We start from the raw sequence: 19,887 nt of genomic DNA on the forward strand, positions 1-19,887 counted from the left end.
CAAGCTAGTGTAACAGTAAAGAGATGAATGAAAAGGACTTATCAGCTTGTTAACTTGTCGGTTCGACACAATCTACAGAAATGCATGTTTCAAATGAGTATTTGTCTTCAAAGGTAGTCTAGATGGAAGCTTTTTATAATATAGTAGAAACAGGCTGGTTTGCTGTTGTTCAACCCGAAAAGTGTCTCATCTCGCTTCTGAATTAAAGAGTCTCTAACCAGCTGTATTTCATGAGAACTTGCCCAGAAATGTTCTTCACAATTGCTCTTATCCTTAACGCTCTTCCTTACCTCAGTATGGTTCTGCTTAACATTAGGGTTTGGCAGAGATCCATTAATGTGTGCTTCATCTACACTCAAAATGATTCATCTTAACAAGTCATTTAATCTTAACTCGAGTGTTTAAATAAAAATGTTCTCGTCACGGTCAGAGGACATAACTCAATAGAGTGAGTAAATCCACTTGTTTCCACACCAATTTAACTTGTTTTCAGACCTTTCTAAAAGACAAATGTGGGTAACTTAAAGCAGGGCGGGATAAGGAAGATCGCTGAAGTATCGAGTATCCAGCACCAAGAAGATTACACTTAATTCTTGCATCGGAGACAAGTGAAAAACCTCACCTCACTGACACATTCTTGGCAGTTACTAAAATATTTTATCATTAATTGCAAGGTAAAACTGGCGTATTATAGTATATGGCTACTTGCTGAATTGTATAACAGCCATAATGCTATTAAAGAAGAAGGAAAAAGAGGGTTCAGTCACATTCCTGGTCCATTCTCTTAATCCTCCATATGCCAGGGGGAGGTTAGGGGTTGAGGAGGAAGATTAGGTTCCCTGATGCTGGGAAAGATGAGAGAGAAGCGCCTGCGGAGACAAGAGGGTCCTGGGGGGTCCGAGAGCCCTGGTGGGAGTCTACCATGAGTTTGACCTTATTACTGTAATTTTCAGGCCCTCTGTACCTGGGACACTCCTTTTTTAGTACTCCTAAGACTTTTGAGTTTAGTTTAGTTATCTTAAATGATTTGCTTGCGACAGGGCTGCACTCCCTACAAAATATATTAGCATGCTGACGTTAGCATTTAGCTGTGGCTGTGCCCAAGAGTAGCCTCACTTAGCTGCTAGCTTGTCTTGTTACACCAAAACCAAGCAGTACAATTATGTTTGATGATATGGCTCAGTTCAGAATCTGTTCATCATGACAAACATTTATGGAGTCTGAGGTCGAGGGGAGGTCAGTGTTTTGGCGAGTACAGTCAGCTGAGAGATTAGATTTTTTATTAGCTTGCCATTAACTAATCTGGTTATTGCTGATGCTGTGGTCTGTCAGAATATACTCAAGCTTCATTTCAATAGCTAAAACGTTGAGGTTGCTTCTGTTACCAGAAACACAGAGCTGCACATTGGGGAAAAAAAAGGCTTTCTGTTTCTGCAGTTGACAAATGACAGCTTTCTAATAGAGCTCTCTTATCCTCTCTCTTGCCCTGAAGTGTATCATCAAAGCACTTCATAACAAATGACTGAATAAAACATGCTGCACTGATAAACATTGACTGGACAATGATGGATCTTAAGGGGCTCAGGGCCTTTTCAGCACTCCAATCTAAAACTTTGCCTCCCTAACACTTTCCTCTGGGATAACCTCCTTTCTCTGAGGGAAAGAAATAATTCTGACGTCCTGCAGCAAGTTGATGGAGCAGCATCTGCAGAGAACAAACCAAGGACAAAATAATTCCTCCCAGTAGTGTGAGTACAGTAGAAAAATCCACGCACGGATATCTTAATAGGAATGAGTATTGTCAGTTGGAATGTAAAAGGGAATATGGGCAAAAATCCAAAAGGAACAATCCAGCGGCTGGTTTGTGTTACGATGAGTGCATAGCCTTATTGGCAGAGATCAGACAGAGCTTAAGTGAAGGGAGAGGTCCCTTTCACAGGCATGATGAACGTTTTGGCAACATGACTATGTATGTCCCCTAAGCCGAGTCTGAGTGAGTCCATCCTGGAATTAAATCATGGACGGACACGGACACACACACCCCAATATGTTCACCTCGTAAAAGTTAACACCTGTAACCACAAAAGAAATAAAACTGTAGTTCACTCTAGTGAATCATTTCTGACGATTCATGACACACCTGGTATTTGCCTGACAATTTGACGCATTTTACAAAATTGGGTTGCAACTACTACTTGCTTTCATTATTGAATTCTGCACTGCACATAACACATTTTTTGTTTAATCTATAACATGTACCTAAAGGGATTCAATTTCTAAAAAGAAATGACAGAGAAACACTGCATCCATCTGCTCCCTTTAGTAGGATGAAACAAACAGACATGCAGGATTTGACCTATAAATAATGTCCAGCGTTACTACAAATAAACATCAACTGCAGGGAACACACAAACACAGTCAGCATTCTCTCTCCCCCTCAAGCCTTCAGAAAACTTTATCTGTCCTCTCTTAGAGCCTGTAAGCCGTCTGGGAGGGACCTTCAACGCTCCGGCCAGTGAATTACATCAGCTATGATGTCAGTCTTTGGGCTCCCACTGCGCCTCAGGTGCCACACCCCTGAAACTAGCAACCCAAGCACATATGCAGGCTTCAGTTTGCACATCTACATGGACGCAACACAGCACACAACAAATCTTACTGTTACTAATGAGATTAACGTGAAAAAATCGACATTAGACAAAAGCTGAAGTGATATGTCTCATTTTGATTCAATTTGTAGTAATGATGCACTATGTAATCTGACGCAATCAGTGCCTGCATCATTCGTGGATGACTGTGTGTTAATGTTTTTCTCTCTCTTTATCCCTATCTATTCTTTCTCCTGCTGGCTCTCGCTCTTTGCTTGCCTCTCCCTTCTCTTTAGCAAAGAAACATTTCCCCTCAGTACTCTACTTCTATGTAATATTTATTCCATTTCTTTCTGTCTATTAAGACTGCATTCTTAAGCCTCAGCTCTCCTGCCTGGGCTTTCTCAGCCTATCTGGCACCAAAATAGGGTTAAAACAGACTTTAAGAATGATTTTTAAACCGTATCTGAGCCAATTGATCTATGTTTTATGCAAAACTGAGGGCCGTAAGGGTTTCGGATTTACAAAGGGGTCGACGACTGATTAAGCACTGGAAAATGTAACTCCACGGCATCCTCATTGCCTACTTTAATACCATTTTAAACAAATGCTTTTGGTAATTTAATTAAATACTCCATGACAGATGATGATCAAGTAAAATATTTTTGCTGCAACATACAGCATATACTTGCACTTCACTTTCCATACAATTACACCGTCAAACTAGACTTTGACTAATTGACTTTCCCTCTACAAAATGCCCATGAAAGTCTGCAGTGAGGTCTGATATTATACGCTTTTTAAGTCTTTTAAATTACACTTGTCATGTTATCCAGGTTGGTGTGGGATGTGCTTGGGGTGTGGCGTTTTACCATCAGCCTGGTCCTTAAACTGTAAACATTCTGGTATACCTGATAGAGATCATTGTTGTGTATGCCTGGGCTTGCACGTGTGTGTGTGTGTGTGTGTGTGTGTGTGTGTGTGTGTTTTTGCTTATGAGTCAGTCTTTTGATCTGCAGCCTGTCCTTCGTTGTTTTCCGTTGTTATCAGAGAGATTCCTCTCCTCTTCCTGTCTCCCACAATGCATTGCTGTCTTTATCAGGCTGCACAAGAGGTAGAGAAGTGCTGGGATGTAAAACCCCTGCACACCTTCCACTTCCCTATCTTCTCTCTTGTTTCCCCATTGTGTATCTTTCTTCCTTTCACTCCTCTTCTCTCCTTTAATCTGTAGGCTTGAAGCTCTTTTACAATGTCAGTTGTTTTTTGTTTGTTTCCAGTGAAGGGCAGGAAAAACATGTATTGCTTCTTGTGTTCAAACGGTTTTATTATAATAACCCTTTAAAGACAATACAACTTGGTTTCGTGTACATGAAAGCAAATGGTCTGCAGCTTCTATATGATCTAAGAATTCCCGACAAGGTAAATATGTGGTTACCCTCTTTTCTGTTCAATATCTTTTATCCACGTTACTAATTAACTTACAGTACTTGTCTACAGAAGCAACGATTTCAACAACCTAATTATTCTCTGTTAGTCTACCATGCCACATCAACTCATACACTCTGTATCTCTGCTCTGAAGAGGGTATTGGGTTACTCTATAAATGGACAGAATCGCTTCATTAAATAGCTTATTAAATAGGTTATTTGACAGAGTGGTATGTGACATATCTCTGTTTTAAGCAGTATTAGGTTACCCCTTGCCTTGAGCCATAACATATTATGAAGTGCGCAGGTTGCTTTGTGCAGGGCCCGGGTCACAGCCTTCTAAATATTAAGGGAGGGTGTACAGGCCCCTGCAGCCCTCCAGCCCTCCCAGATTGAGGGAGACACGATAGAAATGGCAAAGAAAATAAACAAACGCAGCCTTGGAGATAGGAGGGTGCTGCAGGAGATGGACAGGGAAGGTTGGTGCACATGTTAATGGTAGAAATTAGTGCTGTCAGTTAAACGCATTATTAACGGCGTTAACGCAAACCCATTTTAATGGCGTACATTTTTTTATTGCAAGATTAACGTTCTTTAAGTAGTTTTTTTTGCAAAGCGCAGCGCAGGTATACATCATTAAGGTCAGGGGCAACAAAGTCAAAGTTGAAATAATTTGAACTTTAAGAGCAGCACTCAGCAGCAATTTCGAGTGGCGCACCACGCCATGAGTAACCCTTTTGTCTCCACCGCTCTCCCCATAGGAAAACAATGGGACAGCCAACGCAGAGCAGTTTTACTGCGGATCATGTGTAGGTGGCTTTAGAGTATTGTCAACAACCCAACAGATCAGTCTTTTAAATATTTTATGAGAACAACGTTTTGGCAAGTCTATTAAATTAGGCCTACGTCTGTGTTCATTAGCTACAAATTTAAAGTGATATTTCCGCAGCCGATCACACGCAGGATTGTGATTTGAGCTCAAATTCTTCCTGCATCTATCCTGAAGTACAGCATCACACTAAGACCAAGTACATGTTTAGAAAATGGATGTATGTATGCGAGGTAACATTTACATGCAATGATGGGTTAAGGAATGTGTGAGGGAAACAGGGAGGGGGTGTTGGGTGTGCGGCTCCTGTGTGAAAAGCCCATATAGGTGTCCCCTATGTGTTGACAAAGGGATTAGTTAAGGATCAAGTAAATCTTGCAGAGCCATTAAAAGACAACTGCAGACAAGAATCTACACACACACACAGAAAACTGACCCCACACAAACAAGCTTACCTTTGCCCACTGCTGAAGAAACCGTACAAAATCCCAGACACAAAGACAAAACCATTACTTACCCCAGCAACCACAGGAACATCACCCAAAGTCACACACTGTAAATAAACAGAATTGACAAAACAGACGCACACATATACACACACCTTCTGCCAGCGTATTGTCCTCTGAGTGTCCATTCAGACTGGTCATGCTGGAGATCAGTCCATTTTTCTCCAAAGGCTGAAAAAGACACAGAAAGAAGAGAGACTCACACCAATCTTCTTATGAAACACTCAGCAATTAAGTAAATAAGGGTATTTTATTAAAAAAATGTTAAACTATTTCTTTATGGCAGACAATGACAGCCTTTACGAAAGCACCAAAACTACAAAAAAGGCCAATCCATCCGACAGCAGCTTGTCACCATTCACCACCATACATACACCGTATAATAGTTTTCAAATAATGCCAACCACCAAATATATTCCTGTATCTCAACGGACCCATCATGTTTTATGATCAGTGTCTCAGCCTGCAAGGATTAGATCCTTGAATGGTGTCACTACGATACACAGTCTTAAATAGTTTTAGAATTAGCAGGTGGTAAAATTCATCATTAAAAGACAAAAACATCATGACACAACCAAAAATGGGTAAATTCACTTCAGGTCACATTCACAACACCCAAATAAAATCATTCCTCAGTCAACAGTCAAATCTCTGGCAAGTTGGCAAACGACGCTGAAAAAGAGCTACACAAATCCGACAACAAACTGAGTAATATACCAACATCACAGCAAAAAGTTATATTATAAGAATATTAATGATACAAGATCCTGACAGTTTTTTCTGGTAGTGACCAGCTCCGACTGACAGTCGTACAATAGCAGGCAGGCCAGAGCTTTGTCTGTCCCGGCCAGGCGAGAGGGAACCAGAGCCTCCCCACAGAGCTGCTAATCTAACTAATGGACGACTCAGGCTCCATTCCCATCAGCCCAAACTCCTCTAGGAAAGCCCTGAAAAATGACACCACAAAGGAGACACTCCGTTTGGGACAGGTTGGGAGGGATGTACTACAAGATGCGAAAAAGAAAGTGACAAACAAAGATAACAAAGGCACACTCTCTGAGGACAGCAGATAACAGGCATTAAATGTATAGTAATCATAAGTAAGTATGATCAAGGAAATTCACTGCTATATTATTTTTACCTGTTCGACCAAGTGAATTATGGTCAGCCAAACCAATGTTTTGACAGGGGGCAGCTACATTTTAAGTCCCACAACCTTTATCAGTCCTTCCTTGGATGCACAGATGTCGGATTTTGTTTGCATTGACTGAAGCAAACAAAATACCAAACTGATCTGCCAGATGAAATGAGGTGGTTTGGATTATATTGTGGTCATAATTGGTTGTCTATGTAATTAGACATTTTAACAGAATGCAAGCTGCAATTTACCACATGAGATTATTTCCCCTCCCTTTATTTCTGACACATTTTACTAATAAAAACAAACACCATACCCATGCATGAGCATGCAAGAGCCCTGTAGGACTTGGAAATGTGTCTGCAACTTGAAAGTGACAGTTATTTATGAAATATGATGCTGCCATTATTTGCAATCTGCATGTAAGCATTACAAACAAACCGCTTTGGTTAAACTGGCCCCTGATTTACATTTAATTAGCAATATAATTGAAGCCAGACAAGATCCTTACTGTATTTATTTTTTTTGTCTTTTATAACTCTAAAATTTCCCTCGGGATGAATAACGTATCTATCTATCTATCTATCTATCTATCTATCTATCTATCTATCTATCTATCTATCTATCTATCTACCTACCTACCTACCTACCTACCTACAGTGGGGAGAACAAGTATTTGATACACTGCCGATTTTGCAGGTTTTACTACTTACAAACCATGTAGAAGTCTGTAATTTTTTATCATAGGTACACTTCAACTGTGAGCGACAGAATCTAAAACAAAAATCCAGAAAATCACATTGTATGATTTTTAAATAATTAATTTGCATTTTATTGCATGACATAAGTATTTGATCACCTACCAACCAGTAAGAATTCCGGCTCTCACAGACCTGTTAGTTTTTCTTTAAGAAGCCCTCCTGTTCTCCACTCATTACCTGTATTAACTGCACCTGTTTGAACTCGTTACCTGTATAAAAGACACCTGTCCACACACTCAAACAGACTCCAACCTCTCCACAATAGCCAAGACCAGAGAGCTGTGTAAGGACATCAGGGATAAAATTGTAAACCTACACAAGGCTGGGATGGGCTACAGGACAATGGGCAAGCAGCTTGGTGAGAAGGCAACAACTGTTGGCGCAATTATTAGAAAATGGAAGAAGTTCAAGATGACGGTCAATCTCCCTCTGTCTGGGGCTCCATGCAAGATCTCACCTCGTGGGGCCTCCATGATCATGAGGAAGGTGAGGGATCAGCCCAGAACTACACGGCAGGACCTGGTCAATGACATGAAGAGAGCTGGGACCACAGTCTCAAAGAAAACCATTAGCAACACACTACGCCGTCATGGATTAAAATCCTGCAGCGCACGCAAGGTCCCCCTGCTCAAGCCAGCGCATGTCCAGGCCCGTCTGAAGTTTGCCAATGGCCATCTGGATGATCCAGAGGAGGAATGGGAGAAGGTCATGTGGTCTGATGAGACAAAAATAGAGCTTTTTGGTCTAAACTCCACTCGCCGTGTTTGGAGGAAGAAGAAGGATGAGTACAACCCCAAGAACACTATCCCAACCGTGAAGCATGGAGGTGGAAACATCATTCTTTGGGGATGCTTTTCTGCAAAGGGGACAGGACGACTGCACCGTATTGAGGGGAAGATGGATGGGGCCATGTATCGCGAGATCTTGGCCAACAACCTCCTTCCCTCAGTAAGAGCATTGAAGATGGGTCGTGGCTGGGTCTTCCAGCATGACAACGACCCGAAATACACAGCCAGGGCAACTAAGGAGTGGCTCCGTAAGAAGCATCTCAAGGTCCTGGAGTGACCTAGCCAGTCTCCAGACCTGAACCCAATAGAAAATTCTGTGGAGAGAGCTGAAAGTCTGTATGCCCAGCGACAGCCCCAAAACCTGAAGGATCTGGAGAAGGTCTGTATGGAGGAGTGGGCCAAAATCCCTGCTGCAGTGTGTGCAGACCTGGTCAAGAACTACAGGAAACGTATACCTGCAAAATCAGCAGTGTATCAAATACTTGTTCTCCCCACTGTATCTGTATCCTTTACACCCACACATGTACTCACACATAAAAAAAAACCTCATGGGTTCAAATGCTTTCACACAGAGGACGATGGTGTTGTCATTTTTGTAACTTAAAGCCAATCAGCTAATAAGAATCTCTGATCATCTGACCTGCAGCGACCCCGCCCTCCCCTAACCCAACTCATGACTGGCATTCCCAGCATTCCATGACAATAATGCAGCGAGGTGCTGCTGAAAATGCAAAAGGAGGAAAACGTACTGTTTAATGCAGCTTCAAATTTTCCTAAACTTTTAACCATGCACAAATATAATGAAAAGAAAAAGTACAGTGTCACTCTCATTCATTTCTGCAAGTCTGCTTTTTTTCTGAATGACTAGGTAGTAGTTTAGCAACACGAGCAATCACGGAAGGATTATTCCCAAGTGAACATATGCACACACAAGCAAACTCGCAGTAGGAGATAACAGGCTTAAAATCTCTCTGTGGGGTCGTAGTTTGTACGTGACAGTTAACCTCGCAACCTCTGACCCCTGAGGAGTGGACAGAGTCTCGGAGCAGACGAAAGGAGGATGACGCCGTTGGAGGGGGCGACTAGGAGAACAGAGAGATAAAGGCAGAGGAAAGGAGGAGTTCAAGGAGGTGAAAGCAGATATGTGAAGATAGAAAGAGAGAGGAGATGAGAAACAGAGCCAGGATGAGGAGAAAAAAAGGCAAAGAATGTAGTCCATTTTAATGGCATATTATGTTTAGTCCATCATCCTTTTGGAGTCTTTAGGTAAGGCTTATTGGTTTTGGTTCTTATTGATTTGTTAAAGAGGAAGATTCAAAGTCATTTTCACCCAGATTTTACACCATTGCTGGATTCCCTGCTAGAGGAAGACTCCATTCTCTGCAGTTTACTGTAAAAAGAAAAGTCCTCAGAAAATGCTTCAGGTAATAGAACATGCAAATAAGCTGTAGATTAGGCATCAGAGACTCTTTCAAAGCACTTAAAAACATTTTGGGAATGAGAAGATTGATACCACTCTGTGTGATAAATATGAAGCTACAGCCAGCAGCCAGTTAGCTTAGCTTAGCGCAGTCACAGCTCCCAGCCAGGAAATAGTCTGACCCATAACCACTCGTAAAACTCCAACTTGTCGTTTTTATATTTCAAATGTTGTACAGACTAAACAAATGGGATTTGGGAAGTTTGTTAATTTTGGAGAGAGCAAGGCTAGTTGTTTTCAATAAGCTAATCTGCTGCTGGTTGTAGCTTATTTACTGTACAGACAATAGAGAAACAGGAAACAGTAAATCAGTCTGTGGGGACTTGGCTTGGGAAACAACAGGTCGCTGGTTATATGCATTCACCGGAAATATTTCATCTCATGCAGATACGAGAATGACGCGGATTTGCGTCTTGCATGCATTGACTTTGCATGTACAGTAATTGCACTGCGCAATTCCCGCAAACACGGGCAGTGTGAACACAGCATAAGAGAGTCAATTTATTTTGGGGTGGGGTGACCGTAGCTCAGTCTGTAGGGAGTTGGGTTGGGAACTGGAGGGTCACCGGTGCAAGTCCCTATATGTACCAAAGTATGGTGGTAGACTGGTAGCTGGAGAGGTGCCAGTTCACCTCCTGGGCACTGCCAAGGTGCTCTTGGGCAAGGCACCGAACCCCCAACTGCTCGGAGCGCCTGTCCATCTACAGCTGCAGCCCACTCACTCTGTCATCTCTCCATTAGTGCATGTATAGGTATTGAGCATGTGTGTTTCAGGCCTGTATGTAATGTGTATACTAACAACAGAGTAAAAACATTGTAATTTTCCTTGCGGGACTAATAAAGTGTAAATTATTATTATTAAACTAGATGCGAAAGGTATTTGCCAATATATATATTTCACCCTGGTCTAACGGGAGGTTTCAGGAGCCTGTGTGACCATCATGGCTGTCTCCCTCTCTCTCTCCCTTCATGTCTCTTCACCCCTGTCAGCCCCCAATCTATTATCCCTGACCCCCACATTCAGTACATACCAAAGATCAAGGCCTGTCACACCCCCAAAGAGCACTCTCACCGTTTCCACAATCCTTTAACTCTGCTCAGGTGCATTGACAGTGAGTACCTGTGCTTCTGTGTGTGTTTGTACAGTCCAGAGCAGTTGAAAGTGAAATAAAGAAACACTGAACAAGCCAAACAAGCAGGGACGTGTACAGGTACGGGCTATTGTTGCCTGGGCAACTGCCCGTTTGCCCTGATTGGCTTAGCTGCCCCTCTGGTGAAAGAGCCTAAATAAACTTTTCTCTTTCTTTTTTTATTTTTTTGCTGTGGTGGTTGCATTATTACGATAATACGCCAATCATTACTAAAGTTAAATCAAATTAAATCGCTATATCATCCTATCTTGCCCTCAGCGATGCCCTCTGCCCCAGTCACTTGATTTTGTTTATATTCCCACACACGGAGCACCGCAAATGAAAGAGGGAAAGCCAAGCCCTTCTGCCATCACGTGACTTTTTAAAGTTATGGAGATTATGACAAATGCACTGTGAATAGTAACCAAAACAATTTGAATAATGTGCAGCTTCAACTTGTAACGTTTGAATCACGTCGCGCAGCATTGTCTTAGCTATTGTAACATAAAATGCTACGTTATAAACCAAAGCTAATGACAGCCAATGTTGCAGCAGCAGGCTAACATAGCAACGTTACGTCCATTAACTGTGCGTTCTGTAGAGAAGAGAGAAGCTCAGGGATGGGATGGTTTGGGCTCTGGAATCATACTAGGTAATACGTTACAGTCAATATCTTACATGAGTTTTCAACCAACAATCAGATGTGACGTTAGTGAAAGTCGCCTTATTTTGTTATTAGATGATAAATGAATGTCCCAATTGGTTAATGTAATACACTTTGCATTTAAAAGAAAGAAGAAAAAAAAAGAAAATGTATAGCCTAATGTTAGTTTTGTGTGCTTAAGCATGCCTTCACAACAAAGACGACTGAAGCTCAAAGAAGCAGCTAAAAGATCTGCAACTTTGCAGAGCTGGATTAAAACTGCCAGCAGGCCAGCTGTGAGAGAAGCATTTGATAATGTCAAGCAACCATCCTACATTATTCATTTCATGTGAAGTTGGCCTATTTTATATTATCAGCTAATAACTCATTAAAACAAATGTTTCATTTAATAATAAATGCACAGTAAATTGTCTGTGCTGTGTATAGCATTGTGAATTAGTTATTATTTTATGTATATCAAAAGTTCCAGTTGAGTAAAATACTTTTACTAGCTGTAGTCATGTTGTAATTATTCTTTATTATATATATAAAAACTTAGCACAAAAAGTAAGGAAACGTGTGTTTGGTAGATTATTTCTCTGTGGTAACAATGCTTTTTGGCAATAAATCTTATACCGTTGGAAAGCCTGTTTAGTTCCATTTCAAATGGTGCCCCATTTGTAAGGAACATGCATTTGTGGGATGAGCAGCAGCACTGAGTATGTGGGTTGCGCCCATGAAAAATTTGCCAAATCTTCTCTGCCAATGCCAAACAGCTTATTCTGCCATTGACTCGTTTGGTGGATTGGATGATTGAAGTTTGAAGAAACAAGACATATTTATTAATTAATTTATTAATTTCACAAACAGGAGCCTCAGTAGCGTGTGGAAGAACCATACACAGCCACAACAGCCTGGCACCTCCTCCTCATGCTGGTCACCAGCCTGGTCACACAATGCTGTGGGATGGCATCCCATTCTTCAACCAACATTTGTCGCAAGTCAGCCAACGTGGTTGTGTTGGTCACTCTGGCACGAACAGCACGCCCAAGCTGATCCCACAAGTGTTCAATGGGGTTGAGGTCAGGACTGCTGGCAGGCCATTCCATCCTCTCCACTCCCACATTCTGGAGGTAGTCTCTGATAAACCCCGCCCTGTGGGGGCGAGCGTTGTCATCTTGGAGGATAGAGTTCGGTCCCAGAATGTGGAGATATGGGATTGGCAGCACCTGGGGGTACCAGAAGCTCAAAACAAGTGTCAATAGCAACAACAAAATAACCTGTTTGGCAAATCTTTCATGGGAGCAACCCACATACTCAGCGCTGCTGCTCATCCCACAAATGCATGTTCCTTACAAATGGGGCACCATTTGAAATGGAACTAAACAGGCTTTCCAACGGTATAAGATTTATTTTCAAAAAGCATTGTTATCACAGAGAAATAATCTACGAAATTTATTTATTTATAGAAACTTCATCCTGTTATATCGCGAGATCATACGTGAATTCGCGAGATCTCGTGGATCCTTGTGACTTCAGCTGTCAGTCATGACCGCAGCTGTTCCGCAACAAATCCGGACCTGGTGGGTAGTGAAGGACGGCGGAGCACAGAGCCGACACGCAGCGGAGCCGACACGCAGCGGAGCCGATCCGCAGCGATTTCGCAGTTGGTGGAAATTGTGGGTAAAGGTCAACTGGCAGCACTAGTGTCGGTGTTCAGTTTTTTAGCAGTGAAAAGTACAGTATACTGTATAAGTTACTTTTTCCAGATTAGAGCAATGGCCTCTCCAAATGTCTGTGCACGTCCCTGCAAACAAGTCCTGGATCAGTAAAGAATTACCACAAAGATTGTAAGACTCTGTGAAGTCATGCTCCCTAAAAAAAAAGTTAATTTGTAGGAGCCAAATTCATAGTAATCTCTCAAACATTTGGATGGGGCCAAATCTGACTACGTCAAGTCGTATTTACCAGATGTATTACAGATTTACAACGATATGGAAAGTAAGCATCTCCTCTTTTCCTTTTTTCTCTCTTTCCCTCTTTCATTCCGGTTGTCTCATCCATTTCTGCTCTATACACATAACAGGTTTGTGCTTTTATTTATGGTTGCTTTCAGGAAGAGAGGCATCCTATTAAAATAAACCTGTCAACTCTTCACTCCACACTAGCTGTATGTGGAAAAACACTCAATGTGTTTGTGTCCAAAAGAGAGGTTGCCAATTTTTCTATTAGTTTCTTTAAATGGATGAAGCTCTTTCCAGTCTGGTGTTTGTCTGAAAGTTAAAAACTGTTCTGCAATTCATGACAAAATACAATTTACCTGTTCAAGATCGGATTACTCAAACTCATTAACAGGATGGTTTTAAGATACTTTTGAAAGTCACAAGAGGAAAAGTCAGGGGATAAAGTCATTAACATTCTGGTAACCATAAATACCTGCACAACATTTCACATTCCAAACGTTTTTTGAGATATTTCACTAACAGACATTGCCATCCTTAGAGCCACACGGCTGCACACCTTGAATGTTTAATCATCAGGCCTATGCATTGAAAGGACTCGGTCTCAGTTATATAAAACACTTCTAACACAGTATTTACACAGCACAACTGTTCAAATAATGCTGTGTTATTTTACTGTAATGGTAAGACAGAACTGTAGAAAGATTTTAAAAAAAGACTGTGTGAGAGAGGAAGAGACCGAGTAGAAAGAAAGAAATGCCAACCAAAAGACTTAGTGACCCTAAAGAGTCACACACCTGTTAGCTGCTATTTTAGGCTAATAGATAAAGCCAGGTTGTCCTCCTCTACCTACATCAGTGCATCACTAACCCCTTAACCCTAAGGCTCAATACCTCCCACAATTTGTCTGTTTTTCATCACCCCCCATCCCTTCATCTGTGCGGCTGCTACACTTGAACAGCAAAGGGAGCCAAACAACAACAACAGCCTGCATGGTCGCAGGAAAGACCCCCCAGGACACGATCATAATCAGGCCACACTGGCCAGTGTTTAACCCCAGGGGGTCTGCCTTTTTAACTGGGTTGAAATAACAAATCCACTCCCTTTGCTGACCCTCCTGACATGAATCTCTAAATATCTCAGAGCCCCGATAAACATCTGAGCTCCAGAGTCATATGTGAGAAAAGAAAATGACTAGTGAGAGAGGGTGTCTGGAACGCATACAACGCTATAAACATGGCTTTAATTAGTGAGACATTAAAACCAGACTGTTGTTTCTAGCTTTATGCCTCAAATTATTGCCATACTAATGTCTATATGTGGCACAGAAACAACATTCAGGGTCAAATATGTCACTTAAACATGGAGCTTTCCAAATAGTTTGAAGAGCAGTTTCCAAAGTTGGTGTATGTGGTTGAGAAGCATTGGCAAAAAATTACATGAAATGAAGTTCAAAATAGAATAAATAAAGTGAAGAGAATGATAACTTGAGCATAAATGGATTCTGGCACATGATCTCAATCTATTATTTAAGTCCTATTATGTTGCATAACTTCCTGAAAATGTTGCAACATGATCATGTTATTCTGTTCATGTGCAGAAGAAGAACAAAATTATATTGTTATACCATAAAATAAATTACTTAGACGTAATTTATAAATTTTTCTTACATTTAAGCCAATAAACTAGCTAACTTAAAGTTTGTGTTGAAGGTCCAGGGTTACTTCTATTTTCTTGGATTAATGTTATTACTGAATAGAAAACAGACGTGTCACAGAAACACTTAAAACCCTTCGGAGGTCTAAGCCATTTTTTCCAATCTTTGGTTCGCCTGGTCTCCTTGTGTAATAATGCTTGTATAACCTCAATCCTGTTATGCATAATCAAGTTATAGACATCATTTTTTTCAGGACAACCTGGGTTATCAGGATGTGTGTGCTGCAGGGATGTCACATGAATGTATAAATTGTTATATTACTATAAAGACAAAAGAAAAGACTAAACGGAAATGGAATCTTACAGAAATGTATTGAAATCACACAGAGAACAATAATAACTAAGACTTTTGGCTTTTGAAAATTGTTATCCCAAGTCTTGGCAATCAGGGGAAACAAAAATATAAAACTTCCCAGAAAAGTCCATACTCTTTTATCCAAAAAAGTTAGTTGTGTCATCTCTAATGCATTATCTGTCTGCTACTTGACATCAGTAGGCCAAATCACACTCATTTCATCCTCCAGGGGTCCTTCTGGCCTCTTTGTGTCAGTTTTCCAATACACACACACACACACACACACACACACACACACAGAATACAAGGCCCACCTCGCTAGGGTTTTCTATTGGCTGACTAAGCGCCCCTTCAGCTGACAAAACTGCATGTGATTGGTCGATACAGCCAACAGTCAGCAGCCATTTTGTTTCTGTCTGCGGCTAGCAGAGATTTATTTTATAATCATACAAAAAGATGAATAGCCGTTCAGTCGTGGATTTATCGCTCTGAAATTCCACATGCAAAGTCTCCAAAAAGCCACTGACATTCTAGGAAGGATTACTAAACCTCCAGAAGGGCTACGAAGGCACCGAAGGTCTTATTATAAAGGTCCAGCTGTTAGCTACAAAGTAAAAAAAATACGGCGAGAGGCTGGTTTCAAAGTTTGCGAAGCAAAAGGAAGATAACGTAAATTGACTTTTGACACTAATTCCATGATGGATTAAAAAGCTTCTGGGTGGCCTACAATTTTAAGAGGACCTCGTTGAAACGGTGCATTTCTCTGATTCTAAACAAGAAAAAGTAAATCTCTACACTCTACTGATCTGGAGATATTAAATAAGACATAAAACACGTCGTTTCTGCATTGCTAAACAGAAACGACCAAGCTATTCACAAAAATGTGCGCACTGTTAAAATTTAACAACATAAAGCTGGTTGTTTTTGGTCGTCTAGATATCATTGATAATTCTCTGTGGGTGTGTCACTACAAGCAACCCCTTTCACATTACATGTGGTGGTTTGATCCATTCTTAATGTAAAACTATTGAATAGTGCAGCTTTAAACACTGGGGCAGATATTTACCTGTCAGCCAGACAAGAGGAATTTCAGAGGAAATTTTAGTCATGTCTTTTTATCAAAGTGTTTCTTACATGTTGTTGGGTGCCGTTTGATTTTAACAGTTAAAAAAGAGACGTGTAAAGATGTGTAAGAAATCAGCTTTAAATAGAAGTCTGTTTTATTTGCCAGAATACAACCAACTCATCAGTGTTGTTATCCACATCTTACTACTTATGGTCTGCTTAGCAGGAACAGTATATGGGCTTTAGTGCCTTAATACAATTATCTAGTCTAAAAAATGTGAATAGCTTAAGCACAAACAGGCACATGTTAAGTCATGGTGTCTTGTTGTCTCAGTAAACCATGCAGATCTATGAAAGTCTGTCAGCTAGCATTTGTGGAGGTGGTGGTATATGAAAAATCAGGACATATTTTATTTTATTTTTCTATTTCAATAAAGCAGTGAGCAGTTTAAAACAATACCTCCATTGGCCTCAAATGAGTAAGCAGTGACCACCTAAATCACTGTGCCGTTTGTTTCTAATTATCCTGAGACAGCAGCGGACATCATAAGACACCACTTACAAAGTCCAAATGCAACAGCATATACAGTAAAGTATGTGGTTTGTGACGAAAGTGATTTCACTTCGTGAGTTGAGTCACGACTCTTCCAATTACAGTTGGAATTAGTTTGTCAGACGAAGTGACATGTTTAGCATTTTTGGATATCTGCCACCTTTAGTTGGAGCCATAAACCTTAAAATGCTTATTTGTGTTAATAAAACCAGGTCCATGAAGGCAACTTTGTCCAAATAATCCAATATAAATGCTGCACTCAAAATTGTACATAAGTAAAAGTACGGTATTTAAATATTATGAGCAAAGTGTGCTTGTATCAAAAGTAAAAGTTCTCATATTATGCAGCAGAATGGCCCCTGTCAGTGTTATATTACTCCATATTATATTTATCATATTATATAAGCAGCATTTTATGGTTGTATCTGGTTGAAGTGGAGCTAATTTCAACTATTTAATATACTGCTGGGCAGTTTAATTTAGAGCATCACAAAAAATCATATTCTACAGCCTTATTATACACCATAATCTGCAAAGTAACTACTAACTATAGCTCTCAGACAAATGTACTTGAGTAAGAAAGTACAATATGTTTCCTGACGTGGGGTGGAGTAGATGTATAAAGCCATATAAATGGAAATAGTCAAGTAAAACGCCAAAAATTGTACTTAAGTACAGTATATGAGTACATACTTTCCACCGCTATTGTCAATGGGATTTACTGTTATTTAAAAGGGGATTGTGATATGACTCGTGTGTTTGGTCATTACAGTAAATCTCAGGTCCCTCAGCTGTAGAGATTAGAGTGGCTAAACCGTCCTGCATGAGTATGCTAACCAAGAAAGCAGCTGTAGTGAGGCTATGATTCACAGTTTGTCCTTCAAATGCTCAGACTCCCACCAGCACTGTAGAAACACCGGTACACATCATCCACTGTGCTCTGTGGAGCAGTTAGTGCTGCATCAGGACCAGAGCTGATGAAAAATGGATGTGCATAAAAGAGCAACAGAAGGCAGCGAGAGAGGTGAACAAGTTCATGAAAGAGGGGATAAACATACCTCTTCAAGTTGAAAACTCAACAATGTAGGGAGAAGACTCTTTAGCTGACAACAGAGAAACAATGGGTTGGGTTGGGTTGTTTGTGGGAATGTTTGTTTTCCTGACAAGTGACCTCTTATGGTCTGGAAAATAATAAATGTTCATTCTCAACGGCGGAAGTAACACGTCGTAAAATCTCTCTCCATTAGCACTTGTAATATTAAGGCCATATACAATTCAAGTGCAATTTAATACACTTCTTCTCAAATCTTGCTTTTGGCTACATGCAAAACAAGGTAAGCCATACTCCAGTCCAGATGTTGGTGGTCATGCATGTGAATCAGTTTGATAAATGCTTAAAAAAACAAAAAACATTTTGGTTAAGCTGATGCAAGAAGTGATGTCACACAAAATGGACAAACCTGGTGCATTTCCACTCTTGTTTTCACAGAGTGCAGAGCAAAAAGCTAACATGTGCCTGGCAAGATAACAGGATGAATAATGGAGCTAAAATGGAAGAGGGAGAAATAAAGTAGAGGCAAGATGGGTGAGAGAATCCATAGAGGCTTGTGATGTAATGGAGGTAAGAGAGGTTATTTTGAGCACAGCACAGACTTAAACAGAAAATACACCCATTTTTTAATTCTGAACATGCAAAAATCACAAGACTCCTCATTCCTTATCAGTTCCATCTTACAGACATCGATAAAGGAGTAAATATCTGAAACTCCTAAAATCAGCCAACAATCCACTGTTTAATGCACGATGGGACAGATAGGAGTAGCTTATATCTATAAAATTCGGAGCAGTCCCTGTGCGAGACAAACAGTAATTACACTGTGATCAGATGTCACTGTGCAGGATCACAATCTAATTATGCAAGGAGACACCCTAATTTAGGATTTGTATCTGAGGGCCTTCCAGCCTCCTTTGCATTTGCATGACGACATAAAAAACTCCCAAACTGGTGAATCAATAAAGAAAGGCAGTATAATAAAGACGCTGATGTGGCAGAGTCTTCCAATTGTAATGATTGATTGGGACGGAGTAGCTGCAACAGTCCCTGTGGGGCCAAGCTCTGCTGGCCAGTAGGGTAACGCATCATTACTACAGGACAATGCTTCTCAGGGAGGAGTCCCCTCTCTCACCTCCACCATCAATACTGAGGAGGAGCCCTGATACTGGTGTGCTTGTGGAGCACAAAGTGAATCTAACTTCTAAATTGAATAAAAGGCCATTTTCCAATTTGTGTTAACACAATTACAAACAAAGCCTCAATATTATGTAATATATAAGAAACACGTCAATATAAAAAATTAATCTCTCTGGCACCTTTCTTTCTGTGTCTTTTTTCAACAATTTTAAACCAAGAGTCTGTCCAGAAGGAAGGAAATTGGAAATACCGGAAAATAAACACACTTTTGTGTAGCAGAAATATGTCTTTCAGCTTTTTTGTCCTGTTCGTCAATCATCTCGCACAACACGACACAACACCTCAGATTTATGTTGCTGCCGTGACCCACAGCTTGGGACCCATTGCCCTTAATCACATGAATTAGAATGTAATATGGTAATTTATAGTCTCACTGCATACACACAGAGTATACGTATACTGCAGAGTTATGGGAAAATAAACACTATCCTTGATTTTTGAGACATCAAAGTTGAAGTTAATAAGATTTTAAACAGAATTTGCTCTGGTACATTTGTACAAACTAACAGCAACAATCTGATTTTTTTAAAGCAAAACATCAACATTGTTATATAATACATGAGTTAATTAAATGCGGTTCTCTGATTACTAATATTTTGTGGAACAATGAAAAAAACGTACTGCAGTTTAAACAATTTAACGGATAACTAGGCTGGAAAAATGAGATGGGAACACTACACAGACACTGTTAAAACAAAAACAAGCAGTGTAAACAAAAAGAAATATTGTCTTTTGTAACATTATGTAACATTTTGA

The 19,887-nt window shown here is 40.4% G+C and overlaps 1 protein-coding gene across 1 annotated transcript in view; it reads right to left on the reverse strand.

The window, feature by feature from the left end:
• The window catches only part of akap12b (A kinase (PRKA) anchor protein 12b), a 44,049-nt gene that overhangs the window by 15,241 nt on the left and 8,921 nt on the right, over window positions 1–19,887 (reverse strand). Inside the window, 1 exon segment of the mRNA XM_078274089.1 lies at window positions 5,446–5,521. Within this exon segment, the coding sequence (XP_078130215.1) occupies window positions 5,446–5,521 (76 nt within the window).

This window comes from Sander vitreus, chromosome 18, assembly GCF_031162955.1.
Source record: "Sander vitreus isolate 19-12246 chromosome 18, sanVit1, whole genome shotgun sequence".
Lineage (NCBI taxonomy): Eukaryota > Metazoa > Chordata > Actinopteri > Perciformes > Percidae > Sander > Sander vitreus.